The sequence below is a fragment of the Pseudophryne corroboree genome, chromosome 1, assembly GCF_028390025.1.
Source record: "Pseudophryne corroboree isolate aPseCor3 chromosome 1, aPseCor3.hap2, whole genome shotgun sequence".
In the NCBI taxonomy this organism is placed as follows: domain Eukaryota; kingdom Metazoa; phylum Chordata; class Amphibia; order Anura; family Myobatrachidae; genus Pseudophryne; species Pseudophryne corroboree.
Window position 1 is genome coordinate 676,704,558 of NC_086444.1, and position 22,984 is coordinate 676,727,541.

General features: G+C 48.4%; 1 protein-coding gene across 3 annotated transcripts in view; it reads left to right on the plus strand.

Annotated features, from left to right (window-relative positions):
- FKBP8 (FKBP prolyl isomerase 8) overlaps positions 1-21,059 on the plus strand; it is a 224,469-nt gene extending 203,410 nt beyond the window's left edge. For all 3 annotated transcript variants that reach the window (XM_063914734.1, XM_063914736.1, XM_063914735.1), the window contains exon 9: positions 19,460-21,059. In XM_063914734.1, the coding sequence (XP_063770804.1) occupies positions 19,460-19,546 (87 nt within the window). In that variant the 3' untranslated portion in view covers positions 19,547-21,059. The remainder of the gene's footprint in view (positions 1-19,459) is intronic.
- Positions 21,060-22,984: the final 1,925 nt, after the last annotated feature.

A 22,984-nucleotide genomic window follows, 5' to 3' on the forward strand; every position in this document is an offset into this window, starting at 1 on the left:
TGATTGGTGTGGCTGGTAAGAGTCTTACCCGGGATTCTAAATCCTTCCTTATTATGTCAGCTCGTCCGGGCACAGTGTCCTAACTGAGGCTTGGAGGAGGGTCATAGTGGGAGGAGCCAGTGCACACCAGGTAGTCATAAATCTTTCTAGAGTGCCCAGCCTCCTTCGGAGCCCGCTATTCCCCATGGTCCTTACGGAGTTCCCAGCATCCACTACGGACTACGAGAAATAGAATTACCGGTGAGTAAATTCTCATTTTTGATATATATGCGTGTGTGTGTGTATATATATATATATATATATATATATATATATATATATATATATATATATATATATATATACACACACACACACACACACACACACACACACACACACACACACACACACACACCTGTGCAAACGTTATAGGCAGGTGTGGAAATAATGCTGCAAAATTAGACTGCTTTCACAAGTAGAAGTGTTAATAGTTTACATTTTGTTAATTGATAAAAATATGGTGAATGAACAGAAGAGAAATCTAAATTAAATCGTATTTGGTGTGATCACCTTTTGCCTTCAATTCCTCTAAGTAGGTGTGCACAGTGTTTGAAGGAACTTGGCTGTGTGTTTGGGTAGTTGTCAAGCTGCATAATTTATTTGGAGCCAATCAGACGTCCCCCTGATGGTATTGCATGATGGATAAGTACGTCCCTGTATTTCTCTGTATTGAAGCACAAAGAAACGGGCAACATTAAGACCGTAGACACAGTGGTTGGCCAAGGAAGCTTAGTGCATCAGATAAGGCACATCCTGCTTATTTCCCTTCGAAATCGGTAGATGTCCAGCAGTGCCATCAGTTCAGAACTGGCAGAAACTAGTGGGACCCAGGTACACCCATCTACTGTTAAGAGAACTCTGGCAAGAAGTGGTCTTCATGGAAGAATTTCAATACCTTCAACGCCGAAGCAAGGCCAAGCGACTCAACTGTACACAAACACAAAGGAACTGTGGTGCAGATAAATGGCAGCAGGTGCTCTGGACTGAGGAGTCAAAATGTGAAATATTTGTCTGTAACAGAAGGTAGTTTGTTCACCAAAGGGCTGGAGAGCAGTACAATAATGAGTGTCTGCAGGTAACAGTGAAGCATGATGGAGATTCCTTGCAAGTTTGGGGCTGCATTTAAAGCAAATGGTTTTGGGGACTTGGTCAGGATTAATGGTGTCCACAATGCTGAAAAATACAGGCGGGTACTTATCAATCATGCAATACCATCCGAGAGGCGTCTGATTGGCTCCTAATTTATTCTGCAGCTGGACAACGACCCCAAACATACAGCCAATGTAATTAAAAACTATCTTCAGCGTCAAGAAGAACAAGGAGTCCTGGAAGTCAATATATGGCCCCCACAGAGCCCTGATCTTAACAGCGAGTATGTCTGAGATTAATTGAAAAGACAGAAGGATTTCACCAAGATGTTTGGAACAACCTCCATGTTGAGTTTCTTCAAAAACTGTGTACAAGTGTACCTAGAAGAATTTATGCTGTTTTAAAAGCAAAGGGTGGTCACACCAAATATTGATTTGATTTTGATTTCTCTTCTGTTCATTCACTTTGCATTTTCTCAATTGATAAAAATAAATGTGTGTGTAGAAAGGTTAGCATCCTTAGCCAACCTCTGTCGGCATAACTAAACATCGGGATAACGCGGTCGGTTTTTTGACCGCCGGTATCCCCACTGCCGTCTTTTGAACCCCAACCCATTATATATAATATGTCTATAATATGGACCCACATAGCGGCAGCACTCAGGGACTTCTCAACAGCAGAGAATATGCAAGCAACAACGTTACAGCTTATTAAAAAGCTTTTTCAAGGATATCTAACCAACAATCTTACCTTATATAACAGAGCACCCAGTGCATTTGCGCCTCTCATTCCCATCATGCCGTCCTGCTCGATAGCGTGATCAGTAGTCGCCAGGCACCCAACATCAGCGAGTTCAGAACTTTGGAGTCAGATAATAGACAGTTTATAGCTTGCGTGGGAGATAGAGAATGTCACAAAACAAAAAGTTAAAAAAACCCACACCATCATACGTTAAATACATAAACCCATCAGAAAGCAAAGATGTCCCTATTTCAGTTGCACTCATCCTGTGTATATCTATATATTATATTTTAACATTAACAATATATTTTTCTGCAGCGGGGTACATTGGTTTCCATAGGGGAACATCGGGGTGTAGAGATGGATCTTAATCCAGGCACCAACAGGCTAAAGCTTTAAACTGTCCCAGGATGCATTGGGGCCTCCTCTTTATCCCCGCCTCCAGGCACTGAGAGCTCAGTTTCGAATTGGTGCCCTGCAGAGCAGGTCACTTAACAGGGGGGACTGCACTGGGGAGCCCTGAAAAAGCTTTTACTTGAAGACTTCAAGGGCCGCATGACTTACATGTCAGGGTGAAATTCTGTGCTGCGGCTTCGTCACCTCCCCAGCGGCGTCGCATACTCGCACTGTCTCTGTTCCCGGGTAGTTGTGGCGGGGACGCTCCGGCATTGGGCACACGGTCACAGCGCTCTCCAGGTTCGCTTGGCTGCTACGAAGGGAGGAGGTAAGAGGCTCCCCCAGGTGGCACCCGCCATTAAATTGCGTACCGATCGAGTCTAGGGAGACGGCATGCGACGCTGGCGTGGACACTGTTACCGAGCAGGGACCCCACTATATCCACCAGGGCATAGGAGTACAGGTCGGGTGTACTAATGCCCACTTTAATAAGACTAAGTACCAGATGGTGAGGTCCAGCATAGGGGAGACGGCGCTTGACCTGTAGCCCCTTCCCCGGCCCAGGGCGCAATCTACTGCTGGTGTTCCCGCCCTGGAGCTGCCTCACACTCTCCCTCACTCCCTGACTTAGACGCTGGGCGCCATCTTCTAAGCATAGCTGCGACTGGTCTCTGGGACTGCAGGGCAAGGTCTCCTCTGTAAATCCGCCTGTATATAAGCGCCATGATTTTACAGATACTTAAGTATTCTTCATGTCGATGTTACTCAGTCACATGATACCGGATTTATTCGCTGGTGTTGTGTACTGTGTACGCAGTCCCATAATACCGGATTTATTCGCTGGTGTTGTGTACTGTGTACGCTGTCACATACTAGGGGATTTATTTGCAAATAATCTACTCTGTCTGTACTAATAAACTCTGCTGTTACATATCTGAGAATGTGTAACAAAAGGGAGGGAAATCCGAGAACACTCCTTCATCATGCAACGCATACGCCAAGGATTTTGTATGAGGGTTTGTGTACTACTTGCCATACATCTCCCAGTAAGTCCGCAGCTACTGTAACCAATCAGGAGCCACCTTGGGCGGCATTCTCATCTATGTTAAATACGCTTGTGACACCCCTTACACCTCTTATGCCATTACAGTCACATATTTTCAATCCCCCTTGGGTGGATAATTTGTCTACCCAGTTGCAACAATTAAATCAATCCTTGGTTAGACATGACTGGCCAAAGTCACACTCGTGTCACGGGTTCATCTAAGCGGGCTACTTCCTCCTCACAATCCACTAAACTCTCAAAAGATTGATGGGGAGCATACTATCCCATCAGACACAGCTGCTTCTGACGAGGAATCTTCAACACAGATTGATGTCCCTGACTTGGTGGTTGCTATTAAGCAGATCCTGCAAATATCAGATGATGACGAGGATTCCACTACGGTGTCTAAGAAACCTGATAAGTTTAAACGTCAGAAGGTAACTAAAACATTATTACCGCATTCTGACCATTTAGTGGACATACGACAAGAGCCCTGGATTACTCCAGGGAAGAATTTCTCCCTGTCTAAAAGGATGGTAGCTCGCTATCCTCTCCCTGCAGAGTTGTGTAACAAGTGGGAAAATTCACCACCGGTGGATTCCCATTTCACCAGTTTGGTGGTGTCATCTCTGCCTGTCACCACTATCACCTCACTAAAGGAACTGACAGATAAGCGTGTGGAAGTCTATTTACTCCCTTACAGGTGCTGTACATAGACCCAGTATAGCAGCCTCCTGGGCTGCAAAAGGTATTAAAGCATGGGTTCAGGCATTGGAGGATGAGTTGCCCCCGGATATATCTGACAATGCCAGACAATTCCTGTCTCATATTACCCCACCGCCTATTACATACAGAAGGCGTCCTCTGAGGCAGGTGTTTTGGCAGCCAAGGCAGCAACTATGTCCATCTTATTCTGTGGTTGAGGTCATGGAAGGTGGACCTGGACTCCAAAAAGACCTTGGAGGTACTACCTTTCAATTAAGACATCTTATTTGGGGAAGACCTCAATTAAATTGTGGCTGACTGCTTTTCTCCCTAATACTACTTCTTCGACACAGAAGGCAGAAGGTACCACTTTTTCTCTGACGTCCTAGTGGATGCTGGGAACTCCGTAAGGACCATGGGGAATAGCGGCTCCGCAGGAGACTGGGCACAACTAAGAAAGATTTAGGACTACCTGGTGTGCACTGGCTCCTCCCTCTATGCCCCTCCTTCAGACCTCAGTTAGAATTTTGTGCCCGGCCGAGCTGGTTGCACACTAGGGGCTCTCCTGAGCTCTTAGAAAAGAAAGTATATTTAGGTTTTTTATTTTCAGTGAGATCTGCTGGCAACAGACTCACTGCTACGAGGGACTGAGGGGAGAAGAAGCTAACCTACCTGCTTGCGGCTAGCTTGGGCTTCTTAGGCTACTGGACACCATTAGCTCCAGAGGGATCGAACACAGGCCCAGCCTCGGTCGGCCGGTCCCGGAGCAGCGCCGCCGTCCCCCTTGCAGAGCCAGAATCAAGAAGAACGTCCAGGAAATCGGCGGCTGAAGACTCCGGTCTTCATTAAGGTAGCGCACAGCACTGCAGCTGTGCGTCATTGCTCCCCATGCACACCACACACTCCGGTCACTGATGGGTGCAGGGCGCTGGGGGGGGGGCGCCCTGGGCTGCAATAAAAATACCTTAGCTTGGCAAAAAAAACACATAATATAGTCAGTAAGACTATATATGTGTAAAATCCCCTGCCAAAAATATCCTGAAAAAAGCGGGAGAAGTCCGCCGTGAAGGGGGCGGGGCTATCTCCCTCAGCACACTGGCGCCATTTCCTCTCACAGCTCCGCTGGAAGGACGCTCCCAAGGCTCTCCCCTGCAGTTTCCAGGCTCAATAGGGTAAAAAAGAGAGGGGGGGCACTAAATTTAGGCGCAAACTGTGTATTATAGCAGCTATAGGGGAAATATCACTGTGTGTAGTGTGTATCCCTGCATTATATAGCGCTCTGGTGTGTGCTGGCATACTCTCTCTCTGTCTCCCCAAAGGACTTTGTGGGGTCCTGTCCTCAGTCAGAGCATTCCCTGTGTGTGTGTGCGGTGTGTCGGTACGGCTGTGTCGACATGTTTGATGGAGGCTTATGTGGAGGCGGAGCAGGTGCCGATAAATGTGATGTCACCCCCTGCGGGGTCGACACCTGAGTGGATGGACATGTGGAAGGAATTACGCGACAGTGTCAACTCCTTACATAAAAGGTTTGACGACATAGCAGATGTGGGACAGCCGGTTTCTCAGCCCGTGCCTGCCCAGGCGTCTCAAAAGCCATCAGGGGCTCTAAAACGCCCACTACCTCAGATGGCAGACACAGATGTCGACACGGATACTGACTCCAGTGTCGACGACGATGAGACTAGTGTACATTCCAATAGAGCCACTCGTTATATGATTACGGCAATGAAAAATGTGTTGCACATTTCTGATATTACCCCAGGTACCACAAAAAAGGGTATTATGTTTGGGGAGAAAAAGCTACCAGTGGTTTTTCCCCCATCTGATGAATTAAATGAAGTGTGTGAAGAAGCGTGGGCTTCCCCCGATAAGAAACTGGTCATTTCTAAAAAGTTACTAATGGCGTACCCTTTCCCGCCAGAGGACAGGTCATGTTGGGAGACATCCCCTAGGGTGGATAAAGCGCTCACACGTCTGTCAAAAAAGGTGGCACTACCGTCTCCGGACACGGCCGCCCTAAAGGAGCCTGCGGATAGAAAGCAGGAGGCTATCCTGAAGTCTGTATATGCACACTCAGGAATTATACTGAGACCGGCTATTGCTTCAGCATGGATGTGCAGTGCTGCAGCTGCGTGGTCAGATTCCCTGTCGGAAAACATTGATACCCTAGACAGGGACACTATATTGCTAACCGTAGAGCATATTAAAGACGCTGTCTTATACATGAGAGATGCACAGAGGGATATTTGCCGGCTGGCATCTAAAATAAACGCAATGTCCATTTCTGCCAGGAGAGGATTGTGGACTCGGCAGTGGACAGGAGATGCAGATTCTAAAAGGCACATGGAAGTTTTGCCCTACAAGGGTGAGGAGTTGTTTGGGGATGGTCTCTCGGACCTCGTTTCCACAGCGACAGCTGGGAAGTCGGCATTTTTACCCCATGTTCCCTCACTGCCAAAGAAAGCACCGTATTATCAGGTACAGTCCTTTCGGCCCCAGAAAGGCAAGTGGGTTAGAGGCGCGTCCTTTCTGCCCAGAGGCAGAGGTAGAGGGAAAAAGCTGCAACATACAGCCAGTTCCCAGGAACAAAAGTCCTCCCCCGCTTCCTCTAAGTCCACCGCATGACGCTGGGGCTCCACAGGCGGAGCCAGGTACAGTGGGGGCCCGTCTCAAGAACTTCAGCGACCAGTGGGCTCGCTCACGGGTGGATCCCTGGATTCTACAAGTAGTATCTCAGGGGTACAAGCTGGAATTCGAGACGTCTCCCCCTCGCCGTTTCCTCAAATCTGCCTTGCCGACAGCTCCCCCGGAAGGGTGGCAGTGCTGGAGGCGATTCACAAGCTGTATTCTCAGCAGGTGATAATCAAGGTACCCCTCCTTCAACAAGGACGGGGTTACGATTCCACAATGTTTGTTGTACCGAAACCGGACGGTTCGGTGAGACCCATTTTAAATTTAAAATCCTTGAACACTTATATAAGAAGGTTCAAGTTCAAGATGGAATCGCTCAGGGCGGTGATTGCAAGTCTGGACGAGGGGGATTACATGGTATCACTGGACATCAAGGATGCTTGCATGTCCCCATTTACCCTCCTCACCAGGAGTACCTCAGATTTGTGGTACAGGACTGTCATTACCAATTCCAGACGTTGCCGTTTGGTCTGTCCACGGCACCGAGGGTATTTACCAAGGTAATGGCCGAAATGATGATACTCCTTCGAAAAAAGGGAGTTATAATTATCCCGTACTTGGACGATCTCCTTATAAAGGCGAGGTCCAGGGAACAGTTGTTGATCGGAGTAGCACTAGCTCGGGAAGTGCTACAACAGCACGGCTGGATCCTGAATATTCCAAAGTCGCAGCTGGTTCCTACAACGCGTCTACTGTTCCTGGGGATGGTTCTGGACACAGAACAGAAAAAGTGTTTCTCCCGGAGGAGAAGGCCAAGGAGTTGTCATCTCTAGTCAGAGACCTCCTAAAACCAAAACAGGTGTCGGTGTACCACTGCACGCGAGTCCTGGGAAAGATGGTGGCTTCATACGAAGCAATTCCATTCGGAAGGTTCCATGCAAGGATCTTTCAGTGGGATCTGTTGGACAAGTGGTCCGGATCGCATCTTCAGATGCATCGGCTGATAACCCTGTCTCCAAGGACCAGGGTGTCGCTGTTGTGGTGGCTGCAGAGTGCTCATCTTCTAGAGGGCCGACTGGGTCCTGGTGACCACGGATGCCAGCCTTCAAGGTTGGGGGGCAGTCACACAGGGAAGAAACTTCCAAGGACTATGGACGAGTCAGGAGACTTCCCTACACATAAATATTCTGGAACTAAGGGCCATTTACAATGCCCTAAGTCAGGCAAGACCCCTGCTTCAACACCAGCCGGTGCTGATCCAGTCAGACAACATCACGGCGGTCGCCCATGTAAACCGTCAGGGCGGCACAAGAAGCAGGATGGCGATGGCAGAAGCCACCAGGATTCTCCGATGGGCGGAAAATCATGTGTTAGCACTGTCAGCAGTGTTCATTCCGGGAGTGGACAACTGGGAAGCAGACTTCCTCAGCAGGCACGACCTCCACGCGGGAGAGTGGGAACTTCATCCAGAAGTCTTCCAAATGGTTGTACACCGTTGGGAAAGGCCACAGGTGGACATGATGGCGTCCCGCCTCAACAAAAAGCTAAAAAGATATTGCGCCAGGTCAAGGGACCCTCAGGCGATAGCTGTGGACGCTCTAGTGACACCGTGGGTGTACCAGTCGGTTTATGTGTTCCCTCCTCTGCCTCTCATACCCAAGGTACTGAGAATAATAAGAAGGAGAGGAGTAAGAACTATACTTGTGGTTCCGGATTGGCCAAGAAGAGCTTGGTACCCATGGCCTCTGCCGCTCAGACAGGACCTGCTGCAGCAGGGACCCTATCTGTTCCAAGACTTACCGCGACTGCGTTTGACGGCATGGCGGTTGAACGCTGGATCCTGAAGGAAAAGGGCATTCCGGAGGAAGTCATCCCTACGCTGATTAAAGCTAGGAAGGAGGTGACCACAAACCATTATCACCGCATATGGCGAAAATATGTTGCGTGGTGTGAGGCCAGAAGGGCCCAACGGAGGAATTTCAGCTGGGTCGATTTCTGCACTTCCTACAGTCAGGAATGACTATGGGCCTCAAATTAGGTTCCATTAAGGTCCAGATTTCGGCTCTGTCGATTTTCTTCCAAAAAGAACTGGCTTCACTGCCTGAAGTTCAGACGTTTGTTAAAGGAGTGCTGCATATTCAGCCCCCTTTTGTGCCTCCAGTGGCACCTTGGGATCTCAACGTGGTGTTGGATTTCCTTAAGTCACATTGGTTTGAGCCACTTAAAACCGTGGAACTAAAATATCTCACGTGGAAAGTGGTCATGCTGTTGGCCTTGGCTTCGGCCAGGCGTGTGTCAGAATTGGCGGCTTTGTCATGTAAAAGCCCTTATCTGATTTTCCATATGGATAGGGCGGAATTGAGGACTCGTCCCCAATTTCTTCCTAAGGTGGTATCAGCTTTTCATTTGAACCAACCTATTGTGGTGCCTGCGGCTACTAAGGACTTGGAGGATTCCAAGTTGCTGGACGTAGTCAGGGTCCTGAAAATCTATGTTTCCAGGACGGCTGGAGTCAGGAAAACTGACTCGCTATTTATCCTGTATGCGCCCAACAAGCTGGGTGCTCCTGCTTCAAAGCAGTCTATTGCTCGCTGGATCTGTAGTACGATTCAACTTGCACATTCTGCGGCTGGACTGCCGCATCCTAAATCTGTAAAAGCCCATTCCACGAGGAAAGTGGGCTCTTCTTGGGCGGCTGCCCGAGGGGTCTCGGCTTTACAACTTTGCAGAGCTGCTACTTGGTCGGGTGCGAACACGTTTGCTAAGTTCTACAAGTTTGATACCTTGGCTGAGGAGGACCTTGCTTTTGCTCATTCGGTGCTGCAGTCATCCGCACTCTCCCGCCCGTTTGGGAGCTTTGGTATAATCCCCATGGTCCTTACGGAGTTCCCAGCATCCACTAGGACGTCAGAGAAAATAAGAATTTACTCACTGGTAATTCTATTTCTCGTAGTCCGTAGTGGATGCTGGGCGCCCATCCCAAGTGCGGATTGTCTGCAATACTTGTATATAGTTATTGCCTAACTAAAGGGTTATTATTTGGAGCCATCTGTTGAGAGGCTCAGTTGTTATTCATACTGTTCACTGGGTATAGTATCACAAGTTGTACGGTGTGATTGGTGTGGCTGGTATGAGTCTTACCCGGGATTCCAAATCCTTTCCTTATTGTGTCAGCTCTTCCGGGCACAGTTTCCTAACTGAGGTCTGGAGGAGGGGCATAGAGGGAGGAGCCAGTGCTCACCAGGTAGTCCTAAATCTTTCTTAGTTGTGCCCAGTCTCCTGCGGAGCCGCTATTCCCCATGGTCCTTACGGAGTTCCCAGCATCCACTACGGACTACGAGAAATAGAATTACCGGTGAGTAAATTCTTATTTTCGCTGCTTTCGACCTCAAGGGAAAGCAAAAGGTCAGGCATACCCGAGACAATCAAGTGCTTCCAAAACCACAAAGCCCAAGGCAAAACAATCTTGGGCATCCCGCTTCTAAACACGACAAGCCTGCTGCATGACGGGGCGGGCCTCCCCCTGGGGGAGGCCGACTTCTGCGATTCACCCAGGTCTGGTTAAAGACCACTTCAGACGCTTGGGTGGGAGAAGTTGTCTTTCACGGGTACGCAGTCTCTTTCAAGAGGCGTCTCCCTCTCCAGATTTGCACCACAGTTATCCCTTCGGATCCGTTAAAGGCGCTCTACAATTGGTTGTGCGTTCCCTCCTGGAGACAGGAGGGGTGGTGCCTGTACCTTTGTCCCAGAGAGGCAGAGGATATTACTCGACCTTGTTTCTAGTACTGAAACCCAACGGGTCTTTCCGGCCCATACTCAACCTCAAATCACTGAACAAGTTTGAGAGTGTCCAAGTTCCGTATGGAAACACTGCGCTCAATTGTACTGGCCATGGAACCCGGAGACTATATGGTATCCCTGGATATACAAGATGCTTACCTGCATATACCTATTGCCATATCGTATCAGCAATATCTGCGGTTTGCTATTGGCAACCTCCACTATCCGTTCCAGGCTCTGCCATTTGGACTGGCCACAACTCCTTGGATCTTCACCAAGGTTATGGCCATGATGGCTCATCTCCGTCGCCAGGGAGTCAGGATCTCAGGGTATCTGGACGACTTGCTGATTCTGGCAAACTCCCACGATGTCCTCCTCAGTCATCTGCAACGGACTGTAAACTTCCTACAAGCCCGCGGGTGGCTCATCAACTGGAAGAAGTACTCGCTGGTCCCAGCTCAAAGGATGGTGCACCTGGGGGCATTGCTGGACACAAACAGTCAATGGCTGTTTATGTCTCCAGAGAAGATCCTGAAGCTTTAGGACAGGATCAGATACTTCCTTTCTCGCCCAAGAGTGTCGATACACTCGGCGATGCAGGTACTAGGCCTAATGGTGTCGGCTTTCGACATGGTGGAGTACGCATAATTTCATTCCCGCCCTCTGCAGAGGTTAATCCTTTCCAAGTGGTATGGCCTGCCTCATCGGATAAGGTCTCACCTGATCTCCTGGACTCTGGAGGTTCATCTGTCGCTACAGGACCAGCAGTTGAGCAGGGGCCATCCCTTCTGGATCCCCAACTGGGTCCTACTGACTACGGATGCCAGTCTGAGGGGTTGGGGAGCGGTTTTGGAGCAACACTCTTTCCAGGGTCGGTGGACCAAGGAGGAATCACTCCTCCCAATTAACATTCTGGAATTGTGGGCAGTGTTCAATGCTTTCTCTCTCGCCCTGCCTCTGATATAGAACAGGCCTGTGCAAGTACGGTGAGACAACGCCACCACGGTGGTATACACAAACCATCAAAGAGGCACTCAAAGCTGCATGGCAATGATGGAAGTGTCAAAAATCCTTCGTTGGGCGGAACGCCATCTGCCAGCAATATCGGCAGTGTTTATTCCGGGAGTCCTCAACTGGGAAGCGGATTTCCTCAGTCGTCAGGACGTGCACGTCGGAGAGTAGAGTCTTCATCAAGAATTCTTTCAACTCCTAGTGGACAAGTGGGGCTTACCAGATGTAGACCTGATGGCGATCTCGACACAATCACAAAGTTCCGGTCTTCGGATCAAGGACCAGGGATCCTCAAGCAGCGTTCATGGACGCACTGGCAAATCCATGGAACTTTCGGCTGCCCTACATGTTCCTTCCAGTATCTCTCCTGCCCAGGATGCTACGGAAGTTCAAACAAGAAGGAGGAATACTACTTCTAGTCGCTCCAGCGTGGCCCAGACGGCATTGGTTCTCAGACCTGCAGGGTCTATCGATAGAGCGTCCTCTTCTACTTCCTCAATGCCCAGACCACCTCGTTCAGGGAACCTTGGGACAGATGTATTAACCTGGAGAAGGCATAAGGAAGTGATAAACCAGTGATAAGTGCAAGGTGATAAAAGCACCAGCCAATCAGATCCTAACTGTTAATTTACATCTTGGAGCTGATGTGTGTATCACCTTGCACATATCACTGGTTTATCACTTCCTTATGCCTTCTCCAGGTTAATACATCTGCCCCCTTGTGTCTACCCGGACCTGACTTTGACGGCGTGGCTCTTGAAGCATCACTCCTGAAGGCCAAAGGATTCTCAGAGGTGGTTATCCAAACTATGCTGAAGGCCCGCTAACCGGCTTCTGCACGGATTTATTACAGAGTCTAGCATTCTTATTTCACCTGGTGTGCTTCTAAGAATTATGATGCATACAAATTCATAACTTCCAGACTTCTGGCTTTTCTGCAACAAGGCCTGGATTTAGGCCTGCGTCTGGCCTCCCTCAAGGTTCATATCTCTGCCTTGTCAGTGTGGTTTCAGAGAAAAATTGCGTCTATTCCTGACGTTCATACTTTCACTCGGGGTGTTTTACGGATTCAGCCTCCCTATGTCCCTCCTGTGGCTCCATGGGATTTGTCTGTTGTCCTGAATGCCCTGTGAGATTTTCCGTTTGAACCTCTTGAGACAGTGGACCGTAAAATGGCTTACGGTCAAGGTCCTGTTCCTACTGGCTATTGCCTCTTCTAGGAGGGTGTCAGACCTAGGCGCTCTGTCCTGTCGTCCACCCTTTATGATATTTCACCGTGACCGAGCGGTTCTTAGAACGCGCCCTGGTTATTTGCCTAAGGTGATGTCATCTTTCCACCTTAATCAAGAGATTGCGGTTCCTGCCTTGGTATCTCTTCTGATTTGTCCTCCAAAGAGCTGTCTTTAGATGTGGTAAGGGCTCTCCGTATTTATGTTGAGAGGACTACCTCTATCAGGAGGTCAGATACCCTTTTTGTACTGTTTGGTTTTCACAAACGTGGCTGGCCTGCAAATAAGCAAACCTTGGCCAGATGGATTAGAATGGTGATTACACAAGCTTATGCGCAGGCTGGACTTCCAGCTCCTGCTGCTATCAAAGCCTATTCTACTCAGTCTGTTGGACCTTCTTGGGCGGCCCGTCGAGGCACGTCCCCTGAACAATTGTGCAAGGCGGCTACGTGGTCCTCAGTGAACACGTTCATTAGGTTCTATGCCTTCGATACTTCCGCCTCCCAGGATGCTTCCTTTGGACGCCGGATTCTCATGCCCGCTACGGCGTGTCCCCTCCTTTGAGAAATTGCTTTAGGACATCCCCGATGTTTCCCTGTGGAAACCAAATGTACCCCGATGCAGAAAAGGAGATTTATGGTAGACTTACCATGGTTAAATCTCTTTCTGCGAGGTACATTGGTTCCACAGGGCGCCCACCCTGACGCACAGCATCTATAAGTTTGTATGGCATTAGCCGCTAGTCCCTTCTGTCGTGAGAACGTATTTCTTTGTGACTAACCTCTACCTTCTCTTTTACCTGCTCCTGCATTGGACTGGTTAACGAAACTGAGCTCACAGTGCCCGGAGGCGGGGTTATAGAGGAGGCCCCAATGCATCCTGGGACAGTCTAAAGCTTTAGCCTGTTGGTGCCTAGATCAAGAACCATCCCTACACCCCCGATGTTTCTCTGTGGAACCAATGTACCTCGCAGAAAGAGATTTCTCTAACGTCCTAGTGGATGCTGGGAACTCCGTAAGGACCATGGGGAATAGACGGGCTCCGCAGGAGACTGGGCACTCTAAGAAAGATTTAGGACTACCTGGTGTGCACTGGCTCCTCCCCCTATGACCCTCCTCCAAGCCTCCGTTAGATTTCTGTGCCCGGCCGAGCTGGATGCACACTAGGGGCTCTCCTGAGCTCCTAGAAAGAAAGTATAGTTTAGGTTTTTTATTTTCAGTGAGACCTGCTGGCAACAGGCTCACTGCATCGAGGGACTAAGGGGAGAAGAAGCGAACCTACCTAAGTGGTGGTAGCTTGGGCTTCTTAGGCTACTGGACACCATTAGCTCCAGAGGGATCGAACACAGGACCCGACCTCGTCGTACGTTCCCGGAGCCGCGCCGCCGTCCCCCTTACAGAGCCAGAAGCAAGAAGGTGGTCCAGAAAATCGGCGGCTGAAGACTTCTGTCTTCTCCAAGGTAGCGCACAGCACTGCAGCTGTGCGCCATTGCTCCTCATGCACACCACACACTGCGGTCACTGATGGGTGCAGGGCGCTGGGGGGGGGCGCCCTGAGCAGCAATACTAACACCTTGGCTGGCAAACTGGCACCATATATAGCCCCAGGGGCTATATAGGTGCTTTTTAACCCCTGCCAGAACTTTTACATTAGCGGGAGAAAGCCCGCCGAAAAAGGGGCGGAGCCATCTCCCTCAGCACACTGGCGCCATTTTTCCCTCACAGCTTCGCTGGAAGTAAGCTCCTTGCTCTCCCCTGCGGTCCTGCACTACAGAAAAGGGTAAAAAAAAGAGGGGGGGGGGCACAAATTAGGCGCAGTATAACTATATGCAGCTATAAAGGGAAAACACACTTCTATAGGTGATATCCCTGTGATATATAGCGCTCTGGTGTGTGCTGGCATACTCTCCCTCTGTCTCCCCAAAGGGCTTTGTGGGGTCCTGTCCTCTGTAAGAGCATTCCCTGTGTGTCTGCTGTGTGTCTGTACTGCTGTCGACATGTATGAGGAGGAAAATGATGTGGAGGCGGAGCAAATGCCTGTGAATGTGATGTCACCCCCTGCGGGGTCGAAACCTGTGTGGCTGGACTTATGGAAGGAATTGCGTGAAAGTGTCAACTCCTTACACAAAAGGTTTGACGACATAGGACAGCCGGCTACACAGCTTGTGCCTGTTCCAGCGTCTCAAATGTCATCAGGGGCTTTAAAACGCCCGCTAACTCAGGTGACAGATACAGACGTCGACACGGATACCGACTCCAGTGTCGACGATGATGAGACAAGTGTACCCTCCAATAGGTCCACCCGTTACATGATTGAGGCAATGAAAAATGTTTTACGCATTTCTGATAATACCCCAGGTACCACAAAAAAGGGTATTATGTTTGGTGAGAAAAAACTACCAGTAGTTTTCCTGCATCTGAGGAATTAAATGAGGTGTGTGAGGAAGCGTGGACTTCCCCTGATAAGAAATTGATAATTTCAAAACGATTATTGGCAGCGTACCCTTTCCCGTTAGAGGATAGGTCACGTTGGGAAACACCCCCTAGGGTAGATAAGGCTCTGACACGCTGATCAAAGAAGGTGGCACTACCGTCTCCGGATACGGCCACCCTGAAGGAACCTGCTGATAGCTTTTAGGGTAGCCTCCTGCTTTCTATTTACACACACACGGGCATTATATTACGACCAGCGATTGCATCAGCTTGGATGTGCAGTGCTGCTGCTGCGTGGTCAGATTCCCTGTCAGATAATATCGATACCATGGATAGGGACAATATTTTGCTGACGATTGAGCATATAAAAGATGCAGTCTTATACATGCGTGATGCACAGAGGGATATTTGCCGGCTGGCATCAAGAATAAGCGCTATGTCCATTGCCGCCAGAAGGGGGTTATGGACTCTGCAATGGGCTGGCGATGCCGACTCAAAGCGGCACATGGAGGTTTTGCCCTATAAGGGGGTGGAACTGTTTGGGGATGGTCTTTCGGACCTCGTGTCCACAGCTACTGCTAGGAAATCGACCTTTTTGCCACAGGCTGCCCCACAGCAAAAGAAAGCACCGTATTATCAGGTACAGTCCTTTCGGCCCCAGAAAAGCAAGAGGGCTAGAGGCTCATCCTTTCTGCCGAGAGGCAAAGGTAGAGGAAAAAAGCTGCAACACACAGCTAGTTCCCAAGAGCAGAAGTCCTCCCCTGCGTCCGGTAAGTCCACAGCATGACGCTGGGACTGCTCAGGCGGACCCGGGTACGGTGGGGGCCTGTCTTAAAAATTTCAGCACACAGTGGGCTCTCTCACAGGTGGATCCCTGGGTCCTTCAAGTAGTACTTCAGGGGTACAGACTGGAATTCGAGACGTCTCCCCCCCCGCCGTTTCCTAAAATCTGCCTTACTGGCAACTCCCTCTGCCAGGGAGGCAGTGTTGGTGGCTATTCAAAAACTATATTCACAGCAAGTGATTGTCAAGGTACCCCTCCTTCAGCAAGGAAAGGGTTACTATTCCACAATGTTTGTGGTACCGAAACCGGACGGATCGGTGAGACCCATCTTAAATTTAAAATCCTTGAACACTTATATCAAAAGGTTCAAGTTCAAGATGGAATCGCTCTGGGCGGTTATTGCGAGCCTGGAGGAGGGGGACTACATGGTCTCCCTGGACATCAAGGATGCGTACCTACATGTCCCCATTTACCCTCCTCACCAGGAGTACCTCAGATTTGTGGTACAGGACTGTCACTATCAGTTCCAGACGCTGCCTTTTGGGTTATCCTATCCACGGCACCGAGGGTCTTTACCAAGGTAATGGCCGAAATGATGATACTCCTTCGCAAGAAAGGAGTTTCAATTATCCCGTACTTGGACGATCTCCTGATAAAGGCGAGGTCCAAAGAACAGTTGATAGTAGGGGTAGCACTTACTCGGGAAGTGCTACAACAGCACGGCTGGATTCTCAATATTCCAAAGTCACAGCTGGTCCCGACGACACGTCTTCTGTTCCTGGGAATGATTCTGGACACAGACCAGAAAAGAGTGTTTCTTCCAGTGGAAAAAGCCGAGGAGTTGTCATCTCTAGTCAGAGACATCCTAAAACCGGGACAGGTGTCGGTACATCAATGCACACGAGTCCTGGGAAAGATGGTAGCTTCGTACGAGGCAATTCCATTCGGAAGGTTCCACGCAAGGACTTTCCAGTGGGACCTGTTGGACAAATGGTCCGGGTCCCATCTCCAGATGAAACAGCGGATAACCCTATCGGCAAGAACCAGGGTGTTGCTGCTGTGGTGGCTGCAGACGGCTCATCTACTAGAGGGCCGCAGATTCGGAATACAGGACTGGGTCCTGGTGACCACGGACGCCAGCCTTCGGGGCTGGGGGGCAGTCACACAGGGAAGAAATTTCCAAGGACTATGGTCAAATCAGGAGATTTCACTTCACATAAATATTCTGGAGCTAAGGGCCATTTACAATGCCCTAAGTCAAGCAAGACCCCTGCTTCAGAACCGGCCGGTGCTGATCCAGTCAGACAACATCACGGCGGTCGCCCATGTAAACAGACAGGGCGGCACAAGATGCAGGAGGGCAATGGCAGAAGCCACAAGGATTCTCCGATGGGCAGAGAATCATGTGTTAGCACTGACAGCAGTATTCATTCCGGGAGTGGACAACTGGGAAGCAGACTTCCTCAGCAGGCACGACCTCCACCCGGGAGAATGGGGACTTCATCCAGAAGTTTTCCGAATGCTGGTCAACCGTTGGGAAAAACCACAGGTGGACATGATGGCGTCCCGCCTCAACAAGAAGTTGAAAAGATATTGTGCCCGGTCAAGAGACCCTCAGGCGATAGCGGTGGACGCTCTAGTGACACCATGGGTGTACCAGTCGGTTTATGTGTTTCCTCCTCTACCTCTCATACCCAAGGTACTGAGAATAATAAGAAGGCGAGGAGTGAAAACCATACTCGTGGTTCCGGATTGGCCAAGAAGAGCTTGGTACCCGGAACTTCAAGAGATGCTTACAGAGGACCCTTGGCCTCTGCCGCTCAGACAAGACCTGCTGCAGCAGGGACCCTGTCTGTTCCAAGACTTACCGCGGCTGCGTTTGACGGCATGGCGGTTGACCACCGGATCCTGAAGGAAAAGGGTATTCCGGAGGAAGTCATCCCTACCCTGATCAAAGCCAGGAAGGATGTCACCGCAAGACATTATCACCGCATTTGGCGAAAATATGTTGCTTGGTGTGAGGCCATGAAGGCCCCGACGGAGGAATTTCAACTGGGTCGATTCCTGCACTTCCTGCAAGCAGGGGTGACGTTGGGCCTCAAATTGGGGTCCATAAAGGTCCAGATTTCGGCTCTGTCGATTTTCTTCCAAAAAGAACTGGCTTCACTGCCCGAAGTTCAGACTTTTGTCAAAGGAGTACTGCATATTCAGCCTCCTTTTGTGCCCCCAGTGGCACCTTGGGATCTCAATGTGGTTTTGGCATTCCTGAAATCACATTGGTTCGAACCACTTAAGACTGTGGATTTAAAATATCTCACGTGGAAAGTGGTCATGCTGTTGGCCTTGGCGTCGGCCAGGCGGGTTTCAGAATTGGCGGCTTTGTCTTGTAAAAGCCCTTATCTGATTTTCCATATGGATAGGGCAGAATTGAGGACTCGTCCTCAGTTTCTCCCAAAGGTGGTCTCAGCTTTTCACTTGAATCAACCTATTGTGGTGCCTGCGGCTACTAGGGACTTGGAGGATTCCAAGTTGCTGGACGTAGTCAGGGCCCTAAAAATTTATATTTCCAGGACGGCTGGAGTCAGAAAGACTGACTCGCTGTTTATCCTGTATGCACCCACCAAGCTGGGTGCTCCTGCTTCTAAGCAGTCTATTGCGCGCTGGATTTGTAGCACTATTCAGCTGGCGCATTCTGCAATAGGCTTACCGCAGCCCAAATCTGTAAAACCCCATTCCACACGGAAGGTGGGCTCATCTTGGGCGGCTGCCCGAGGGGTCTCGGCTTTACAACTTTGCCGAGCAGCTACTTGGTCGGGGGCAAACACGTTTGCAAAATTCTACAAATTTGATACCCTGGCTGAGGAGGACCTGGAATTCTCTCATTCGGTGCTGCAGAGTCATCCGCACTCTCCCGCCCGTTTGGGAGCTTTGGTATAATCCCCATGGTCCTTACGGAGTCCCCAGCATCCACTAGGACGTCAGAGAAAATAAGAATTTACTCACCGGTAATTCTATTTCTCGTAGTCCGTAGTGGATGCTGGGCGCCCATCCCAAGTTCGGATTGTCTGCAATACCTGTACATAGTTATTGTTACAAAAATCGGGTTTTGTTGTGAGCCATCTCTTCAGAGGCTCCATTTGTTATCATACTGTTAACCGGGGTTCCTATCACGTGTTATATGGTGTGATTGGTGTGGCTGGTATGAGTCTTACCCGGGATTCGAAAATCCTTCCTTATTGTGTCAGCTCTTCCGGGCACAGTTCCTAACTGAGGCTTGGAGGAGGGTCATAGGGGAGGAGCCAGTGCACACCAGATAGTCCTAAATCTTTCTTTAGATGTGCCCAGTCTCCTGCGGAGCCGTCTATTCCCCATGGTGCTTACGGAGTCCCCAGCATCCACTACGGACTACGAGAAATAGAATTACCGGTGAGTAAATTCTTATTTTCTTTTTTTTTTTTTTTTGCCAACCTAATTTTGGTTCAAAAAGTGCAAAAAAACAAACAAACTGGACTATCTTATATATTTTTGTTATACCATATTTTAATTCTGAAGTGTTTTGTTTTTATTCCCGCAGTCCATTTCCTGGAAGTGGCTTTTTGGAGCAACAGCCATAGCAATAGGAGGAGTAGCCCTTTCAGTTGTAATAGCCGCCCGCAATTGAGCCGCCATGACTTCATTATGAGGATGGAAGCCATTTTGTTTCCTGAGAAGATCTGGAAGCATTACTAATTCTCACGTCCTCTCCCTGAAAAAGTGCTGTCTAAGGTGCAGTGTACAATCTAAAAGATATTCTTAGTAATATATAACTTAATTTAAAAAATTTTATTTTTATTTTTTGGACAAATTTACGCACTTTTTGTCTCCCTGCAAATACTGTGGAACAATGCAAGAGGGCTACGAAAATGTTAGCCAATGAAACTGCTTTTTTGGTATTCTGTTGTATGCACCACAATCATACATTGATCGGGGATATACGATTATCAGGTGTCTGAACATATAATGGGATTATTGATGTACTGTATATTTAGTGAAATGTGTATTCTAAAATGTTCAGATGTCTATCTTTGGCCAAACACTGCACAAACCTATGTGTCTAAATGATCTGTCTTAACCAACAAGAAGTAGTACATTACACAACATTATTGCATTTGTGTAATGTGTTTTCTTTTTCACTCATTGAGGCGGTGACGCAGGTTATTTCCAAATTAAGATGGTCAGTTTATGAAGAAGTGTAGGTGTTTCAGGATAATTGTTCTACACATTTTGTAATTATCTTTAAAAGTTTTCTTCCTTTACTCCTGGAAGAGCATGTTCCTTCATGTATTGTACACTATTCAGTGTATACTGTAAATTGGGGAACTAGGAAGCCAAGCAGTATACCAAGGATTCTGAGTCTTGCATCCCTGTGGAAGGATCGTAGCTCAAGAAATAGCATCGCCATTTAAACTTTGCAATGGCCATTTTTTTTTTCTTTGCTATTTTCTACCTTTTCTTGGGTTCACGGTACAGTCTTTACACATTTCAATGGGACCATGTGCATATGGAGTGCTCAGAAAAATCTGTGGGACCAGCTTTTACTACGGCAGGAAAAAGTTGCCTATTTTTTTTTTTTTTTCTGATCTTCCATGTTCTCTTCTCCAAAACAGTAAATTAATGGGCACGTTGTACAGTTATTTGGTGAAATATTTTATTCAACATAGTTCAAGTGTTAATGAAGCCTGCTAAGCAACATTTTGGTTACCGCAAAGAGCTTGTGCCATTAAATTTCCTTATCTTATATGATAGCTTACTATATTTAAATAATTATCTTTATTATCGGTAATCCAGCATAGGCTACCGTCATAAAGCTCATTTTTCAGGTTTATTTTTGAGACCGCATGTCAAAGGAGAAAGCACATCACCAGCAAGGTTGTCTAGTTGTATCAAGAAGTAAGAATTGGCTCTATAAGCGTGCCAGGCCGCAGAGTGTAGGTCAGTTTCTCATATATTCCATAGCATACACATTACCAGAGCTCCATCAGTATGGTGTGTTAATGGGCACTGGAGCTGCAGATTATTGTTATATGTTGTAATAATGACCGTTTTAGAAATCACAATATTAATGTTGATTTAAAAAGAAATATAACTTGTTTTAATTTTATTAGTTAATAAATATGATTAAATTGTTTAATTTACTTACATTTTGTATGAGGTTTTTTTCTATTATGAACGTATTTATGTGTCGAGACTAAAGTAACTTCAGTGTTTTTGCAACATATTCATATCTGGTTTGGCATTTAAAACAAAGAAGAAGAACAAGCTAAAATGTAGAATTACAAATTTGCACTGGCCCCACCCAACCACATGCCTCTCTGATATTACTAGGGCCTTTCAAATGGACTGGTTGCATTTATATGAATACTGACTGCCTTGTCTTTGTTTAGAAAGTAGTATAATAATTTAATAACTGTAGCTAGTAGTAAATGTAGCATCAGGATATACGTTTCCCCCCCAAATATTCAAAATAAAGTGAGTATTTGAATGGCATCAGGTAATCACTGCCACAGTTATGTAGTGTTACACAGTAATTTACTACTAAGTATAGCTCAAAATATTGCAAACCTGTGCTTTTTACGTACTGTACCGGGTACATCTCTGTAATGTGACTATTGCGGGCCAACAAAAACCATGTGCTTAGCGGGCTCCATAGTTAGGCACCATATTCATATTTGGGCAGCAAATTGATTATGTAGCTTTTATTGTGTGTACAGGGGACCAGTTAGACTGGTGAAAATATGTCTAGCAGGTTGAAGGCTTGGGTATAATTCTGGAATAAAGCATGATGTGTATGGGTGGTAAGACTTTAAGGGTAGAACTCAACTAAGGGGTATATTCAATAACTGTCGGAAGCTGCCGTCTTGTTGGAAAGACTGCAGCTTCCGACAGTTTTAGGTCGGAAGGGGTTCCAACCTATTTATTACTGCCCTGTTTTTTCCGACAAGTTGGGAAACACAACTTGTCGGAATGCTGTCGCTGAAGCCGCCGATCAGCGTGCATTGTCAGAAGCGGGGCCAAACCCGACAGGTTTTAGCCCCGTTTCCGACAATCTCCATCCGACTTAAAAAAAAAGTCGGATTGAGATGAGGGAGCTGAGAGCAGGAGACGGGGGAGAGCAGGAACCCAGTGGGACCGTCCACCCGGCTCCAATAGCAGCCATAGCAGGAGGATGGGGCACCGGCGTCGCTGACGGCAGCGTCCACCCGGCTCCAGCAAGCGAGGTTGCTTGGAGCCAAGTGGATGCTGCCTTGAGCCTCCAGTTACGCTGCATGCAGCCGCTGCTTACCCCATCTCCTCCTCTCCTCCCCAGCGTCTCCTCCTCTCTTCCGCCTCGTCTCCTCCGCTGCTCTGCCCGCTGCTCCCCCCACTGCCACAGACATTTTCTCCCCCCCCCCCCGGCGCCGCAGAGGTCTTCCCACGGCAGCCGCCGACAGCTTCCCCCCCCCCGGCGCCGCTGACAGCTCTCCTCCTTCCCCCATGGCAGTCGCTGACAGCTCTCCTCCTTCCCCCATGGCAGCTGCTGACAGCTCCCCCTCTCCACCCCCCCCCCCCCACTGACAGCTCCTCCCGCTGCCACTGTCAGCGCACCCGTCAGCCGCTGACAGCAGCAGTAGGACAGGACATCGGGAACGACCAAATCGACAGTCGGATTTGCCCGCTCTTTGGATAGGGGTTGTCTGGTCCATTCCGACAACTGCATGGACCCCACTCTTATTGAATATACCCCTAAGTGGGGTTGCCATGAAGTCCCCGAATTCAGGTTAAGGTAGTTGTCCAGTAACCATGCGAATACCTCTTCAGCATCTTGCCATGGGATCCTGTAGTTTCTAGATGCACTCCTGCCTCATACCAAAACTAAAATAAAAAGTGTAGTAAATAGTGGTGTTTTTGTGACTAGTTGATAACACGAGTGTTCAGGCATCCAATGATTGTCTTATGGATCAGGAATGCCTTCCTGCCACTGCTGTATTATGTAAGCCATATTTGAGAGGTGTATGTCAATTACAATCAAACTGGTCAATCCAGTTTTTAGCATTCAGTGAGCATAGATAAACCAGCACTG